This window comes from Salvelinus fontinalis, chromosome 13, assembly GCF_029448725.1.
Source record: "Salvelinus fontinalis isolate EN_2023a chromosome 13, ASM2944872v1, whole genome shotgun sequence".
NCBI classification, from domain to species: Eukaryota; Metazoa; Chordata; class Actinopteri; order Salmoniformes; family Salmonidae; genus Salvelinus; species Salvelinus fontinalis.
The window spans coordinates 53,803,738-53,820,339 of record NC_074677.1 but is presented as its reverse complement, the minus strand read 5'-3'; the positions used below and the strand labels follow the sequence as shown (position 1 = coordinate 53,820,339).

At 43.5% G+C, this 16,602-nt stretch overlaps 2 protein-coding genes across 4 annotated transcripts in view; both read left to right on the top strand.

The window, feature by feature from the left end:
• The window catches only part of LOC129869042 (protein phosphatase 3 catalytic subunit alpha-like), a 50,632-nt gene extending 45,166 nt beyond the window's left edge, over window positions 1-5,466 (top strand). The window contains exons 11-14 of one of the 2 annotated variants that reach the window (XM_055943498.1): window positions 1,046-1,130; window positions 1,255-1,352; window positions 1,950-2,000; window positions 3,541-5,466. In XM_055943498.1, coding sequence (XP_055799473.1) covers window positions 1,046-1,130; window positions 1,255-1,352; window positions 1,950-2,000; window positions 3,541-3,725 — 419 coding nt within the window. In that variant the 3' untranslated portion in view covers window positions 3,726-5,466. The remainder of the gene's footprint in view (window positions 1-1,045; window positions 1,131-1,254; window positions 1,353-1,949; window positions 2,001-3,540) is intronic. The other variant, XM_055943499.1, reaches the window with a different exon arrangement.
• A 3,695-nt stretch (window positions 5,467-9,161) lies between these two features.
• Window positions 9,162-16,362, top strand: LOC129869041 (dnaJ homolog subfamily C member 18-like). 2 transcript variants are annotated; one of them, XM_055943497.1, is made up of 8 exons: window positions 9,162-9,778; window positions 11,042-11,216; window positions 11,368-11,513; window positions 11,748-11,954; window positions 13,370-13,482; window positions 13,992-14,101; window positions 14,503-14,675; window positions 14,836-16,362. In XM_055943497.1, exons 1-8 carry the CDS (start codon window positions 9,652-9,654, stop codon window positions 14,958-14,960), a joined length of 1,176 nt encoding a protein of 391 aa, XP_055799472.1. In that variant the 5' UTR covers window positions 9,162-9,651; the 3' UTR covers window positions 14,961-16,362. The 2 variants fall into 2 exon arrangements, with proteins under 2 accessions (XP_055799472.1, XP_055799471.1); XM_055943496.1 differs by having other exon boundaries at window positions 13,989-14,101.
• The last annotated feature ends 240 nt before the right edge of the window (window positions 16,363-16,602 follow it).

The following is a 16,602-nucleotide window of genomic DNA, read 5'->3' as shown; positions in this document are numbered from 1 at the left end:
ACAGACATTGGACAGAGGAACTCTGCCTAGAAGGCCAGCATCCCGGAGTCGCCTCTTCACTGTTGACATTGAGACTGGTGTTTTGCGGGTACTATTTAATGAAGTTGCTAGTTGAGGACTTGTGAGGCGTCTGTTTCTCAAACTAGACACTCTAATGCACTTGTCCTCTTGCTCAGTTGTGCACCGGGGTCTCCCAATCCACTTTCTATTCTGGTTAAAGCCAGTTTCCGCTGTTCTGTGAAGGGAGTAGTACACAGCGTTGTACGAGATCTTCAGTTTCTTGGCAATTTCTCACATGGAATAGCCTTCATTTCTCAGAACAAGAATAGACTGACGAGTTCAGAAGAAAGGTCTTTGTTTATAGCCATTTTGAGCCTGTAATCGAACCCAAATGCTGATGCTCCAGATACGCAACTAGTCTAAAGAAGGCCAGTTTTATTGCTTCTTTAATCAACACAACAGTTGTCAGCTGTGCTAACATAATTGCAAAAGGGTTTTCTAATGATCAATTATCATTTTAAAATTATAAACGTGGATTAGCTAACACAACATGCCATTGAAACACAGGAGTGATGGTTGCTGATAATGGGCCTCTGTACGCCTATGTATTCCATTTAAAATCAGCCGTTTCCAGCTACAATAGTCATTTACAACATTAGCAATGTCTACACTGTATTTCTGATCAATTTGACGTTATTTTAATGGACAAAAAAAAGGTGCTTTTCTTTCAAAAACAAGGACATTTTTAAGTGATCCCAAACTTTTGAACGATAGGGTATATAATACACAGGACAAATCAAGTTTTTGACTGCACTAGGCCTTTAAGAATCCATTCGTGCTGTAGTGTATCACATTCCCCTCCCTGGCATAGATCCTGATAAACAATTTAAATACAATGTATGTGTACAGTATATTAAATGGCCTCTGGATATTTGTTTGTTATGAGGGGCTCTTTGAATTACCTGTAAAGAATAGAAATGGATCACTTCAATGTGGCCCATAGACTCACTCCTGAGATCTGAAAATGAGTGTTCTCTCTTTCTAGCCAACGCAGCTGCAGCTCGGAAGGAGGTCATCAGGAACAAGATCCGCGCCATCGGGAAAATGGCCACGATGTTCAAAGTGCTTCGGTGAGAACGTTCTTCACCTCACTTCACATGAGCTGGTACACATCTCTAATGCGGAATAAGGATGCCCTTTGTGGATTCCCTCTGACCTGTGTGTGGTGATGTGTGTGTGTGTGTTGTCCTGCAGGGAGGAGAGTGAGAACGTGTTGACGCTGAAGGGCCTGACGCCTACTGGCATGCTGCCCAGTGGGGTGCTCTCTGGGGGAAAACAGACCCTGCAGAGTGGTGAGGACCAGGCCCAAGCCAGGCCATGGCTTTTCTATCCTCCCTCCCCCCGTCCCGCCTGCCCTCTCCTCCTCTCCCACCCTGTCTATCCGTTCCTCTTTCTATCACTGTGACTCTTACTCTCTTTCTGTCACAGTCTCCGTCGCTCTCCATCTCTCCCTGGGTCTTTGTCTTCGTATCCGTCCTCTGGTCCCTTTGTTTCTGACCCAGGTTTGTGCAGCCACCCGTGACTCTGGAGAACTGCAGATTCTGCCCTCTTTAGCTATAGCTCGACACTAGAGAGAGAGAGACAGTCATCTCACCTGTATTCACTCCCATCGAGTTGCTCTTTGAAAAGCTGGGTGAGGTGTCTGTGGGCCTCCAGAGTCACTCTAGCCCAGCCCTGGGGTGTTCCCCAGTCCTTTGGTCACTCAGTCTGTTGTGTTCTACAGAGACTGGAGTGGGCTGCTGATCCAGCCTGCCTGGCTGTATTGCTGGGTTACATGTGTGTCTCACTGGTCTCTGGCCAGCTGCCTACCTACCGCCGGGGGGCTGCATTCTACATTTGCATGGCTTTGTCAGAAGTAACTCGCTACCCTCCTTTCCCCCTCCCCCCAGCCACCACCGAGGCCATCGAAGCCATCGACACAGAAACTGAGGACGGAGAAGGTAAAGCTGCGTCCCCCACCCCACCCCTTTCAGCAGGACATGCACTGGGTCAACTACCCATCAGTGACAATAGCAGTTCATATTCAGCCTGCGTCGAACATCTCAGGGGGACAGTTGGTTTAGAGTGGGTAGCACGGAACTTTGCAGTACCTTGATTACCAGATATCTCAACTATATCAGTTATGATATAAGGGTCAGGATATATAACAATAATTACATAGTGTGCTCATGAAAAACAACGCTTTTTCACAAGTTTGATACCTTCCATAAAAATACAAATGCACATATATTAACAAATATACCGGTACATATAAACACATGGATTTGTATGGAAGTAATTTAAGCCATGCAAAGTGAGGTGCTACCAAGAGATGCATGATGGTTTCGGGTGCCTTTTTATGCTCAGGCATGATTCCTTCTTTTATTTTGGGGATTTGGCTTATCTTCCGCCCCCATCTGGTTGAAAGATGCATCGCATGCAGGGAGAACAGGACACAGGTGAGAGCGCTAAGGTGAAATACAGTATGCATCATGATGTCAACTGAATGATATCATGAGCGTGATGCTATCTGTGTGAACCATCGAGTCTCTGGACACTTAGTACCCATTTGACAGCTGCAGTTAAACAACTGCCTGCATCACGACAGGGTTGTGATGAACTAACACACTATCAGGACTACGTATGTAGCAGTGGAGGCTGCTGAGGGGAGAACGGCTCATAATAATGTGTAGAATGGAGTCAATGGAGTGGTATCAACCACATGGAAACCAAGTCTTTGATGTGTTTGATACTATTCCATTGACTCCATTCCAGACATTATTATGGGCCGTCCTCCCCTCACCAGCCTCCACTGGTATGTAGTATGACATGCTTATGCCATGTAGCTGGTACTGTAATGTCACGTTGGCTTCATGATGCATAATAATAACAACCGTAAAAGAAGGGTGCCCTTCAGGTAAAGGAGGGTGCTATTGTGGTAAACAAGGCTCCCATTTGAGTAAAGGAGGGTGCCATTTGAGTAAAGGAGGGTGCTGAGTGCTATTGTAGTAAACAAGGGTGTCATTCTAGTACAGGACACGAGGGTGCTATTATAGCCATGGTTGTTTCTCTGAGTGGCTGGGTGAGTCGTTGACTCATTATCTCAGATGTTTCTCTTAGAAGAGCCTGTGAACACCCCAAGGGTTCTGATATTACTCTGTCCACAATTAAATCTTATTCAAATCGTCTTCGTCTTAGTCGAAGCTGTGTTCAGACGTTCTCTCTAGACGCGTGTCAAATGATGTTTGAAATCACAATGCTAGCTTGTACTGCTGTGTGACATGAGAACGCTGTGTTTAAGGGACTGAAATACTGTAATGTTCTATTATGTTCAGGCCCAGTGTGGTACTTCCCAATAATATTTATTATATGAGCGTGCACAGAGAGGAATTTCAAAGGATTTCAAATCCAGGCTTATTATTTATGAATGCTGTCATGAGACAGGGATTCTGATCCCCTGTGTGTCCCCCCCTCTCTCCTCCCACCTGTCCCTCCCCTCAGCCATCCGTGGGTTCTCTCCCCAGCATAAGATCGCCAGCTTCGCAGAAGCTAAGGGGCTAGACCGTATCAACGAGCGCATGCCACCCCGCAGAGTCGGGGTCAACCACGTGGGACAGTCCATGGGGAAGATGAACATGTCCGAGGCCAACGGCACCGACGACAACGACAATGGCAACGTCCAGTGATGCTGAGGCCCACCCCAGAGCTCATGCTACTGCTGCGCTGTGCGACAAGACATCGCCAAAATCGTGATATCAGACCTCAGAATAAAGATACAACAAAACACAGACACAACACATCTGCATCTACCGCTGCTGCGCCTACATCCAATTAGAGAAACGAATCAAATGTTAAAGTCTCTTGTACAAATGGGTAAGGTGGTATATTTTTTGACGCCAGGTCACCACATGGGGGAACTGAGCTCAGAAGGGGAGCTCTGTGGTCTGTGGATTGGGAGGGGGTAGTGGGTTTGAGATTAGGGAAGGGACATGGAGGAGAGGCGAGCGGGGCGGGATGCAGGGGAACTTGTTGGGATGAAGGCCAGGGGGTATGGTCCTGTGGGTGTGTCTGCTGTTCCCTTTCTCAGTCCAATCGCAGACCGAGTAGGCAGGGTTTCGAGTCCTGAACTCTCTCCCATGTCCGCTACATCCTCAAAGGGTCTGATACGAGACACTCGTGTACAGTACCCATGCCACACACACATTTTACTATTTTGATTAAGAGTTTCACTCATGAACTCATCTCATACAGAAATAATCTCGCTACTCAACATGTTTTGCTACTAGTAGTAATAAAAACAAATACAAAAAGACAAAATGTTATTTGTAAGAAAGGGCATTTGAGAAGAAAAATATGTACATTTTACTACTTGCAATGCAATCTTACCTGAGAACGTTTCTTTCTTGATTTATTTTGTGGTAAGACGCCATGAGCCTGCAGAGGGTAGGGGTGGAACGTGGGCTTGACTGTGGCCTCTCCACCAACCAAAGCCACAGTCTGTCATGTTTAGGGGCTGCAGTTCCAGCTACCTTCTACCTACCTTCTACCTGATTGTTTTTCACTTGCCTGTAACTAAAGAGAGAGAATGCATATGGTATGTCAAATCTGCTGTCGCAGTAAAAAAAAAATCTTATATCTATATATATAATTCATTATAAAGATGGACAATAACAAAGATAATGATTTTTAACAGCATCTACGTTATGGAACGCATCAATGCATGCAATTAAGTTCCTTATTGATATGTACAATTTTTATTGTGATGTGTTTCAATAGAGTAGACTTGAATTATTTCCCTCTTCAACGATATATATTTTTTTTTTTATATATAATTTTTCATTCTTGCTTCCTTTTGATTTGTTTTTGTACATTTTTTTCATCAATATTATTTTTAATTTTATTACTGTTTTGTATTTTTATATCATTTCGCTCTACAGACACAGATGCTCTCTTTTTAAGGTGTGAAGCCTTGTTTTTTTTCCTGTTCTGTTGGTGTACAGAAGTTATTCAATCATTTGAATGAACATATTACTCCGTGATAAGCAACATTCAGGCTACCAAAGCATGCTCGCATGGTTTGTTCAAATGTAAACAAATTGGACATAATGAAAATCCTGTGTCTCACTTTCTTTTAAAAGGAAAAAATATATATTCTCATTATAGTTCTTGATGATATTCTTATGATTCTAACGATTAAGCTTACAGTTTTTTCCCCCCCTTCCACTGTTTTCTGACCCTTGATTGGTCTAGACATGGTTTATTTCAAGGAAGGAATTTCATGGATTTTAACTTGTGACAATTTTTCTTGTAATTTTCTCTGGAACTAATTTTTGGCATTTGAATTCCTAAACGATACACATATTGTAAGCATGCCCTATGGGACAAATCACATTTTTTACTCTTGAATAAAATATGCATGAACCAATAGTGTGGCTTCCAGTTTCTTATCAATAGATAGGAAATGTGTGCAACATGATGTAAATAGGATGTCTTTTCACAATTTATGCGAAGCCTAAACAGCATGCTCTGCGTGATGAAGTGTGTGTGTCTGCTGCGCATATTTCAACTTCTGCTTTTAAAAATCCACCTCTCTAAAAACAAGTCTCTCACCGTTGCCGCCTGCTATAGACCACCATCTGCCCCCAGCTGTGCTCTGGACACCATATGTGAACTGATTGCCCCCCATCTATCTTCAGAGCTCGTGCTGCTAGGTGATCTAAACTGGGACATGCTTAACACCCCAGCCATCCTACAATCTAAGCTTGATGCCCTCAATCTCACACAAATGATCAATGAACCTACCAGGTACCACCCCAAAGCCATAAACACGGGCACCCTCATAGATATCATCCTAACCAACTTGCCCTCTAAATACACCTCTGCTGTTTTCAACCAAGATCGCAGCGATCACTGCCTCATTGCCTGCATCCGTAATGGGATAGCGGTCAAACGACCTCCACTCATCACTGTCAAACGCTCCCTGAAACACTTCAGCGAGCAGGCCTTTCTAATCGACCTGGCCCGGGTATCCTGGAAGGATATTGACCTCATCCCGTCAGTAGAGGATGCCTGTTTTTATTTTTTTTAAATGCCTTCCTCACCATTTTAATAAGCATGCCCCATTCAAGAAATTTAGAACCAGGAACAGATATAGCCCTTGGTTCTCTCCAGACCTGACTGCCCTTAACCAACACAAAAACATCCTATGGCGTTCTGCATTAGCATCGAACAGCCCCCGTGATATGCAACTTTTCAGGGAAGTTAGAAACCAATATACACAGGCAGTTAGAAAAGCCAAGGCTAGCTTTTTCAAGCAGAAATTTGCTTCCTGCAACACAGACTCAAAAAAGTTCTGCGACACTGTAAAGTCCATGGAGAATATGAACACCTCCTCCCAGCTGCCCACTGCACTGAGGATAGGAAACTGTCACCACCGATAAATCCACTATAATTGAGAATTTCAATAAGCATTTTTCTACGGCTGGCCATGCTTTCCACCTGGCTACCCCTACCCCGGTCAACAGCACTGCACCCCCCACAGCAACTCGCCCAAGCCTTCCCCATTTCTCCTTCTCCCAAATCCAGTCAGCTGATGTTCTGAAATAGCTGCAAAATCTGGACCCCTACAAATCAGCTGGGCTAGACAATCTGGACCCTTTCTTTCTAAAATGATCTGCCGAAATTGTTGCAACCCCTATTACTAGCCTGTTCAACCTCTCTTTCGTTTCGTCTGAGATTCCCAAAGATTGGAAAGCAGCTGCGGTCATCCCCCTCTTCAATGGGGGGGAACACTCTTGACCCAAACTGCTATAGACCTATATCTATCCTACCCTGCCTTTCTAAGGTCTTCGAAAGCCAAGTCAACAAACAGATTACCGACCATTTCGAATCCCACCGCACCTTCTCCGCTATGCAATATGGTTTCAGAGCTGGTCATGGGTGCACCTCAGCCACGCTCAAGGTCCTAAACGATATCTTAACCGCCATCGATAAGAAACAATACTGTGCAGCCGTATTCATTGACCTGGCCAAGGCTTTCGACTCTGTCAATCACCACATCCTCATCGGCAGACATCGGCAGATAGCCTTGGTTTCTCAAATGGTTGCCTCGCCTGGTTCACCAACTACTTCTCTGATAGAGTTCAGTGTGTCAAATCGGAGGGCCTGTTGTCCGGGCCTCTGGCAGTCTCTATGGGGGTGCCACAGGGTTCAATTCTTGGACCGACTCTCTTCTCTGTATACATCAATGATGTCGCTCTTGCTGCTGGTGAGTCTCTGATCCACCTCTACGCAGACGACACCATTCTGTATACTTCTGGCCCTTCTTTGGACACTGCGTTAAAACGTCTCTAGGGTAGGGGGCAGCATTCGGAATTTTGGATGAAAAGCATGCCCAAATTAAACTGCCTGCTTCTCGGGCCCAGAAGGTACGATATGCATATAACTGGTAGATTTGGATAGAAAACACTCTAAAGTTTCCAAAACTATTAAAATATTGTATGTGAGTATAACAGAACTGATTTGGCAGGCGAAAACCTGAGAAAAATCCATTCGGGAAGTAATTTCTTTTTTGGTTTTGTAGTTTTCTATTCAATGCCATTACAGTATCCATTGACTTCGCACTCAAATTGCAGTTCCTATGCCTTCCACTAGATGTCAACAGTCTGTAGAAATTGTTTCAGGCTTGTATTCTGAAAAATGAGGACGTAAGAGCAGTCTGAATGAGTGGACCCTAAAGTGTCAAAGAGCTTTTTCATGCGTACGACCGAGAGAAATATAATGCTTATTTTTATACAAAATATCCTGATCGAAAGCGAACGAATTAACCTTCTACTGTAAATATATATATGTATGGAAGACGCAGTAGCCATCTGACATAAAGAAATGCATGTCGGTGTCTCAGATCGCGATATGCAGGCCGCATGCTATCTCTCTTAGGATAGGCCTAAGCTTCTCTTCCTTTATATAGACTATATTTTTTGTAAATATTAATATCATACAGTGGACATCTAAGCCTATTTGCCTATGCATGCAATTCACTCATGCATTTAGCGCTCAAATCTCCGACAGCTGAACCAAAAAATAGGCTATAAAGTTTTGCATATGCTACACATCGAAACAAAAGGAATAGTGTTTTTTTATGTGTTATAGTCCGTTTTTAAGGACACGTAAATGTGGTTCATTCGGCCAATATCCCTCGTTTACCAAATGTCTGGTAAATTAAAATATTCCCGGTCACGTTGTCCAGCGTCAAATCTTCCTGAAGGAAACCCTTAAATGTATGTGTCTATTGTTTTTATGCATATTTTAGAATATTCGCATGAAAATCGGTCGACAATTGCATGGAAACCTATAGACACACTAAAGACTATAAATGCGCTAGTCCAGTGTCACTTTGATTATGCCTGCAAATCATGGTTCACCAGCAGCCCCAAACATCTAAAGAATAAACTACAGACTAGGTTTGAATGTTTTAACAGTATTTTCATTTGGAGAATAATCACTTTTCTCCACGGTAACCATGTTTTCCCCGCTCAAACCGGAAGTGTAATTCTAAAGCATATTTCTTGATTTGATTAGCTTTGATCGGCATGACAATTCAAGTCTGATGCTACCTGAGCCTGACGAGCTAAAATACATTTTATGAGCCCAAGTCCAAAAAAAATAATGATTGTGTCCTTATCCAAAACATAGCCTATGTTATAGGCTACCGCACATTTCGTACGACAGAAAACCCCAAAGATGTAGCTATGTTAAAAAAACAAGACGACCCTGGAAGGCCAGGTGGAGATATGTAAGTTAAACGTGCATTCAGTCCTTATATTACTGTAGCATATGCTGCAGCAAATGTAGGGACCACAATGGAAATAAGTACCCAGCTTTATTGCGTAATCCCGACCACTTTTTAAATTATTTGTGTTTATACAGTGGGTTTTACGTTGGGGGGGGGGGGGGGTGCATTTTTTTAATGATATGTTGAGTTGGACCAGTCTCCCCCTCCCCCAGTAAATTTCACTTACATATGAACAAATATGAATGACTGTTTAGACAATTATTAAATACAGGTTATTGGTAAATTTTTTACTATTACCTCGGGGGGGTTTATTTAGAACGGTAAAAAAAATCCGTACCCCGGAAGTGATTGGTTAGGGCTGTGGTAACCTGAAACAAACCACACCAGTTCAATAATGTCGGTATTACATTTCTCTCAGTCATGCATGTATTTTTACTGCTTCAGTTTTGTATGTTGACTTGAATAGGCGCAATAGCACCGGTGTTCGTCTCTGACTTGTGGCAGTCGCCATCATCGCTATGATACCTGATAGTTACGGCGAAATCTCGTAGCTAACCGATTGCTGGCTAGCTTAGCTAACGTTAGCTTGTTATCTGGATGTAAACAAAGCTAGTTAGTTACCGTTAATTGAGTTGACATACAACGTCCAGGTACTTCTGAACATAAGATAGCTAGCTTAGCTAAAATATTAAAATTTCAGGCAGTCAACCGCATTTGTGTAGCGAGCGTACTGTAGCTAATTTGGGTTGCAGCCTCTGTGAGAATAAGCTAACGGTAACAAGCTAGCTACTGTAGTTAGCTATCGAACAGCTGTCAAAATGGATAAAGCGGAATCAGATCGGTTGATAGAGAAAGCAAAGCTGTGCTTGCGGTCAGGGCGGAGAGAAAAGGCCGTTCAACTGTTGTATGAAGCCCAGAAAATATTTCCCAGTACTCGGGCCAGAGGTAAGTGTCCCGTAATGGCCGTCTTGTTAGCCTTGCTTGCCAACTTGAATGTTAAAATAGAAAGTGCAACGTCTGTATCTTGTGAATTGCATAATGTATGCTCGAATCAGCGAATGTGTTATGCATGTCATCTGAATATTTACATGGTCAGGCTTATAATAAACAATATTTGTAGATGGCATGTTTGTGCCTTTTAAGTGGATTAACTTTTTCTAACCTGTAGGCCACACTACAATGTATAGCTACTGTAACTAGTAATTTTTATTTGACTTACTTGCCGTGTTATTAGTCAACCTGGAGGTGCAGCTTTCAGCCAGTCAAATTGTTTGTTATTGTTAATATACACGGAGTGTACAAGACATTTGGAACACCGGGGCGGCAGGTAGCCTAGTTGGGCCAGTAACCGAAAGGTTGCAGGATCAAATCCCCGAGCTGACAAGGTATAACATCTGTTTTTCTGCCCCTGAACAAGGCAGTTAACCCACTGTTCCCCGGTAGGCCGTCATTGTAAAATAAGAATTTGTTCTTAACTGTCTTGCCTAGTTAACATTAACACTTTGCCTTCCCGGCGCTAGGGCTGCTGAATCAAGTACACCTACCGCCAACAGCGCGAAACAAAAATAAATAGGAACGCAAGGCTTTATCGTTGGGTTTTTACAGAAATGTTTGGTGATCGACTAGGAATGCCTTAGAGATCGACCAGTTGGTGACCACTGGTGTAGATGAAGGGTAGGAGACGGGTTAAAGAAGTATTTTTAAGCTTTGAGACAATGATGGTGTATGTGTGCCATTCAGAGGGTGAATGGGCAAGACGAATGGCCTTTGAATGGGGTATGGTAGTAGGTACACCGGTGTGAGTGTGTCAAAAACTACAACGCTGCAGGGTTTTTCATGCTCAACTGCTTCCCGTGTGTATCAAGACTGTTCCACCACCCAAAGGACATTCAGCTAACTTGACACAACTGCGAGAGTCAACATGGGCTAGCATCCCAGTGGAACGCTTTTGACACCTTGTAGAGTCCATGCCCCGACAAATTGATGCTGTTCTGAGGGCAAAAGTGGGTGCAACTCAATATTAGGAAGGTGTTCCTAATGTTTTGTACACACAGTGTAAGTAACTAATCTTCGGAAGACAAGAAGGGACTAGGTTAGGGGAATACATGTTTCAGGTACATAATGTTACTTACACACCAAAAGTTAGGCCTGGCCAGACTGTCTATTTCTTCTATTAAAATGTGTCCCCATTCCTGATCTCTCCATCAGTGCTGATTGATGCCATAGTGAGGAATGGGAGCTCTGCTGCTCCAGAGGAGCCCCACATACCCCCACCGCGTGGCTTTCGATCCAATGAAGAGGACGGGGATCGAGAGGAAGCGCGCAAAGGGGCCAACGAGGAGAAGAAGACCTACACAGAGGATCAGCGTCAGGGTGTTCTCAGGTACCTGAGTGATAGGCCTACGTTCATTTTGAGCACTTTCAGACCATCGCTACATTTGTCAAGATATCCGCCCAGTGAAAGGGCAAATGCACGTTGCCCTGTTGTGGTATCAGATTTTGCACTAATCTTTGTGGGGTTTGATCCATTGCAGGATAAAGAAATGCAAGGACTTCTATGAGATCCTGGGCGTTCCTAAAGACTCTAGCGATGAAGATCTGAAGAAGGCATACAGGAAGCTGGCACTGAAGTTCCACCCTGACAAGAACTGTGCCCCGGGAGCCACTGATGCATTTAAAGGTAACCTGATCCAGGCCTCATCTGATTCACATCTTTCTCTGTGAGCTAAAAAAAAAAAAATCTAACAACAAAATAGATGAATAAATAGAGCCTCTGTATTTTGTGGGACCGCTGGTGCAGATAATTAGCTTCTTAATTATCATGCTATTGTGGCCCTGTATGTGCATCGAGTCAGACAACGTCACACTAAGCGCATCAGTCATAGGCCTGATAAGTGTTTTTTTCCCTCTACAGCCATAGGCAATGCGTATGCAGTGCTGAGCAATGCTGAGCAGCGTCAGAAGTATGACCAGTATGGAGAGCAGGCTCCCTCTGAGAGCACCACCCACCCCTCAGCCCAAGCTCGCCACGGACACTACCGCAACTTCAACAGGGACTTTGAGGCCGACATCTCCCCTGAAGAGCTTTTCAATATCTTCTTCGGAGGAAGATTTCCCACAGGTAAGATTTGCACGTGTGGGGAAGTCGAGGTTATTAGAGGAAACTGAAAAGGCTACAGCGTGATTGAAATTGAAAGGAAACATTCACGGGAAACGCTGCATATGTTCGGCTCAATCAGAAATGACCTTTACATTTCTATTCCGTAATCTGTAACGCTTCAGCGGTAGATTGAATGGAGCCCTAAAACAAATCATGAAGACTTTTGTGAACTGAAATAAAATGAAGAGACCCATTTGAAAAACTGAAACTAACTCAAATATGAAAAACCTCAAATTATGTTCTGTTTTAGTTTGTTTTCTTCTAAACTTTGGGCAAAAATGAAATGGGGATTTCAAGCTTTTTTCCCCCCAATGGGATTCTCATGCTTGCTGAATCTGGCAGGTAAATGCCACCAGGCGATGACCATGTTTCAAATAAGCCTAGCTTGTGCATCACTAGTCTCTCAAGACTTGACAGGTGGCCTCCCGCAATGTACCGATGTTCCTGCATACACGTCTGTAGAAGTGTCTGCGTCCGTTGGGACAGAGAGGAGTCGGAAATGGGATGCGTGTCACCGCCGTCTCTGCTTGTTGCCCAAGTGTAAAACATTCCCGCCGGATACAACGTATTATCTAGTTAGCAAGATGTAGAATGGTTATTTGTAATGAGTGCTTTTCGCCAGTGGCTAGTTTGGATCTACCTTCACTAAAACCAGTGCAAAGGCTTTGCCTGCTAACTTTAGTTTCTAATCGTGATGTTCTGGCCCGCCTACCCAAACTCATGAATTGTAGAGAGTTGTGTGTCTTAAGAAGACCGACCTAGCGCTGCTGTTGCCTAGGTCTGGGATTTCCGAGACTAGTGCATCACTATCACTAGCTAACAAATGTGCCATGACTTAATTTGTTGTTTTTTTCCCTCTTTTTCAGATATAGGTACTTGTTTCTTACATGTACTACTAAAGCTGAAAAAGCTTTAAAAATATTAGTGTAAAAATGGGCACGTTTTCTCCCATATTTCTGCAACCAGTCTAGGCACTAATTGTTTTAAATCCAAGTCACAATGAGGTTGACTTTACAATTTAAACCTATCCATTTATGTATTACTGCTCTGTGGCAAAAAGTCACATCACCCAAAATTATAGGCCTACAAAACTGAAATGTCTCTTAGCCTCCCACGCCTACTCTACTTTGTCCTTAACATTAGAACTGAAACTAAATAATATGAAAACTAAAACTAGTAAATCAAGTCGGAAAACAAACTTAAACACACATTTTAAATAAACATAGAAAAATGAATAGAAATAAAAACGCTAACCTGTGTGCATGTATGTGTCTGAAAGAGAGATGGCGTGTGCGTTTTCTCTTGTTCCTTTCATTTTGGATTAGTCACCTTGTCGGTTGTTGCGTAGTAGTTACGAGTATGTTCTGCTCCCTCAGGCAACATCCATGTGTACACAAACAGAGGCGCCACCTACTCTAACTTCTACCAGCCTCGTCGGCGACGTGCATATGAGAGGCGCGATGAGGAAGTGGAGGAGAACCGCAGTCCGGTCAGTCAGTGCCCACATGAGGAGGAATCTCCTAGAAACTCCCACCAGTTCACATCATAGATGTTCTGTAGCTGTGTGATTAACCAACAGAGCTACAGCGGATTGTTCTATGGGCGTACAGTTGAACTCACATGGCTACGGCGTATGTATTTCCTATGTGTTCACAATTAATGCTGGGCCTTAAATTTAGAGCCACCACTCTTTAAGGTTTGGTTTTTGATCCTGTCTCCCCCATTTTAGATATTATTTCCCTTTATACAGTGCTACAATAGGCAATAAAAATGAGAACCATATGCTGCTCCAGGAGGGTCAGTTACAGTAGGGGTTAAAGGTTGACCAATGAAATGGACCAGCTGTGAAAATGAGTAAACAAGCTTTTCTTTTCTTTTTTTGCAATCGAGTCCTAGAAACATTACTGCGGATTTGATTTTTAAATATATTTACAGGTATATGGTTTGTTGTAAACTTTTGCTTTAACATTTCTTTCTGGCTTTGCCTTTCCTCAGCAGAACACCTTCACGGCCTTCCTGCAGCTTCTTCCTGTGCTGGTGCTGATCCTCATATCTGTTGTGACCCAACTGATGGCCAACAACCCTCCCTACAGTCTCTTCTACAAACCGTGAGTCAACCACATCAACCAAGCATCTTAATGACACGTTTGTCTCTAAAGTAGACTGCGTATGAACCTCATTCAGACTAGTTCCATGGTAACGGCTGGGTGCAGAGTGCATGAGGACCCTTTTAAGAGCAGGGGTGGGCAACTCCAGTCCTCGAGGGCCTGATTGATGTCACACTTTTTCTCCATCCCTAGCAAACACAGCTGATTTAGTCAAATTGCATTCTAAACTGAAGATCATGATTAGGTGATTGGAGTCAGGTGTGTTAGCTGGGGAAAAACTGTGACACCAATCAGGACCTCGAGGACTGGAATTGCCCACCCCTGCGTAAGCGGGTGAGGTGTGACGTGTATTACCCTCTAAGTCTGCCTGTAGTGGGACTGACTGTATATTTGTCTTTCAGGGCCATGGGCCTGGTGGTCTCCCGGGAGACCCAGAATATGGGTGTGCCCTACTACGTGGACAAGGGCTTCCAGAAGGAGTACAGTGGGGAGTCCCTGGAAGAGCTGGAGAAGACCATAGAGAGTGACTACATTGAACACCTGCAGAGCAGCTGCTGGAAGGAGAAACAGCAGAGTAAGTCCAGCTGCAGTCAGGTCCTGGCAGCTTGGCGCTGTCCCCATTTGGAGACATGTTGACTGAGGCAGCCACGCATGGTTTATTCATGTTGCAGAGTATATATAAGAGTATATATATATATATAAGCTGATATGTTTTTCTCTCCATCCTCGTTCAGAGTCGGACTTGGCGAACCTTGCCCAACTGTACCGTGATGACAGGCTGAAGGCGAAGGCTGAGTCTCTGAAGCTGGACAACTGTGACAAGCTGTACCGCTTTGTGGGCCGACAGAGAGGAGAATGAGGGGCTTAGACAGGAGGAGAGGGAGGCATCTCTTTGCAGCTGGGAATTCGACACTACTCGTTTAATTTATTTTATTTTATTTATTCAAATCGGGTCACTTTTTTTTTTTTGAAGAAAAAGAAGAAGAATCGTCTCTTCTCTCTGGTTAGAGCACCGTGGCAGCCAAAGCCATTTTGAATTGAAACATTGTGCCTTCTCTCCTCTCGGGTGGAAGAAAGTGGAGGAGCATGTACTGTAAGCTGCCAAGCCTGGCTCTTTGTAGATAACATGAAGCCCTGCCTGGCTGGCTCTGGGATTGTTGTATTGATGTACAGGAGCCTTGTTTCTTCTTCCTTACATTAAGGAATATGGGCTTGCTTACAAGGTTTGAGAATATGGTTCTGTTCATACGTACACTTTCTGTTAGTCACCTGTTTGAAGCATGTTTAGTACTGGTGGGTTACTCATTTTTATCTTGGTTTCTATGGCGTGGGTTACATTGGAGTACATTGAGTAGGTATTGGGAAAGAGCATAGCTAGAGTCGTGAGTTTAGTTTTTGAATTGGGAAGAACGTTTTAATTGCGACGAAAGGCAAGGACCTGAAAGCCAGTAAGTTCTCGAAAAGGTTCAGATACAGAGGCAAACGACGTGAGAGATTCTATTTGAAAAGACAGATCTATATGGTCTTAAACTGTGAAGGAAAATGTGTAGATTTGTCACGCCTGCTCGTTAGAGAAACAAAGCAAGGCAAGAGCTATATATATCTCTAGCATATTAGATCCACTTACAATTTAACTGCGGATCTCTGTTTTATGTGAAGACAGATGCATTGATCCATTTTTTTTCTCTCCTTTTAATTTGCCGTGCATTAAGACTTTGCCAGACAGCGTTGCTGTAGTTGTATTTATTGTCCATTATTTGGTCATTTTGGTTCCTTCGAGCACATTTTTGATGCCGTTTTATTCTGAGCCCTACGTCCCTATTCCCTGATGCATGCATAGTTGATCCAGGTCTTTGTGTTACATCAGGTGCTCAGTCAGCCACTACACCACAACTCTCTGTGAAGGACTATTACGAGCAATCCACACATCCTGCCCATTTCATGTAATCGACTTACTTTACTAAAGAGCTTTTAAACATGCTTTAGGTTTGGTTTCTCCAAAGGAACAGTTGTTTCAGTGATAGTTTCAATCTTCTAATGCTTGACCTTTCCTTTTAGTCAGATCATAAATCCAGCAGATGGAGGGTTAACGGCCACACTAGTGGCAGACCGACAGGATGGGGTTGGGGGCGGTAATGGATTACAGATTAGACCTGATGCTAACTGGAGACCCATTGGCCTCTTGGCTAAACTCTGGTGTCCTGTTGATTTGTGATGCCAGAGCAGGTTTTCAAGCTGGTTGAATAAAATCTTAAACAATCTATTGGTGTCTCTGGGGAGCTTTTGTTTTGTTTCCTGATGCTATACTCCCATTTTCCCCAACTGATTCAGAATGTTTAATAGTCACATGTACAGGGTTACAGGTGTGATTGCAGGGTACAGTGAAAATCTTCGGCTTTGAGCTTCAACATGCAGTGAAATAGTGAAACTAGTGAAATAAAATAGAAATACAACTCTCTCTCTCATATACAGTTGAAGTTGGAAGTTTACATACACCTTAG

What these genes read in the sequence shown, in the direction of transcription:
- LOC129869041 (XM_055943496.1), top strand. Translation starts at nt 9,652, where the DNA reads ATGGATAAAGCGGAATCAGATCGGTTGATAGAGAAAGCAAAGCTGTGC. An exon ending in TCCCAGTACTCGGGCCAGAG is followed by an intron (nt 9,779 to 11,041) that starts GTAAGTGTCCCG and finishes TCTCTCCATCAG; the next exon opens with TGCTGATTGATGCCATAGTG. An exon ending in CAGCGTCAGGGTGTTCTCAG is followed by an intron (nt 11,217 to 11,367) that starts GTACCTGAGTGA and finishes GATCCATTGCAG; the next exon opens with GATAAAGAAATGCAAGGACT.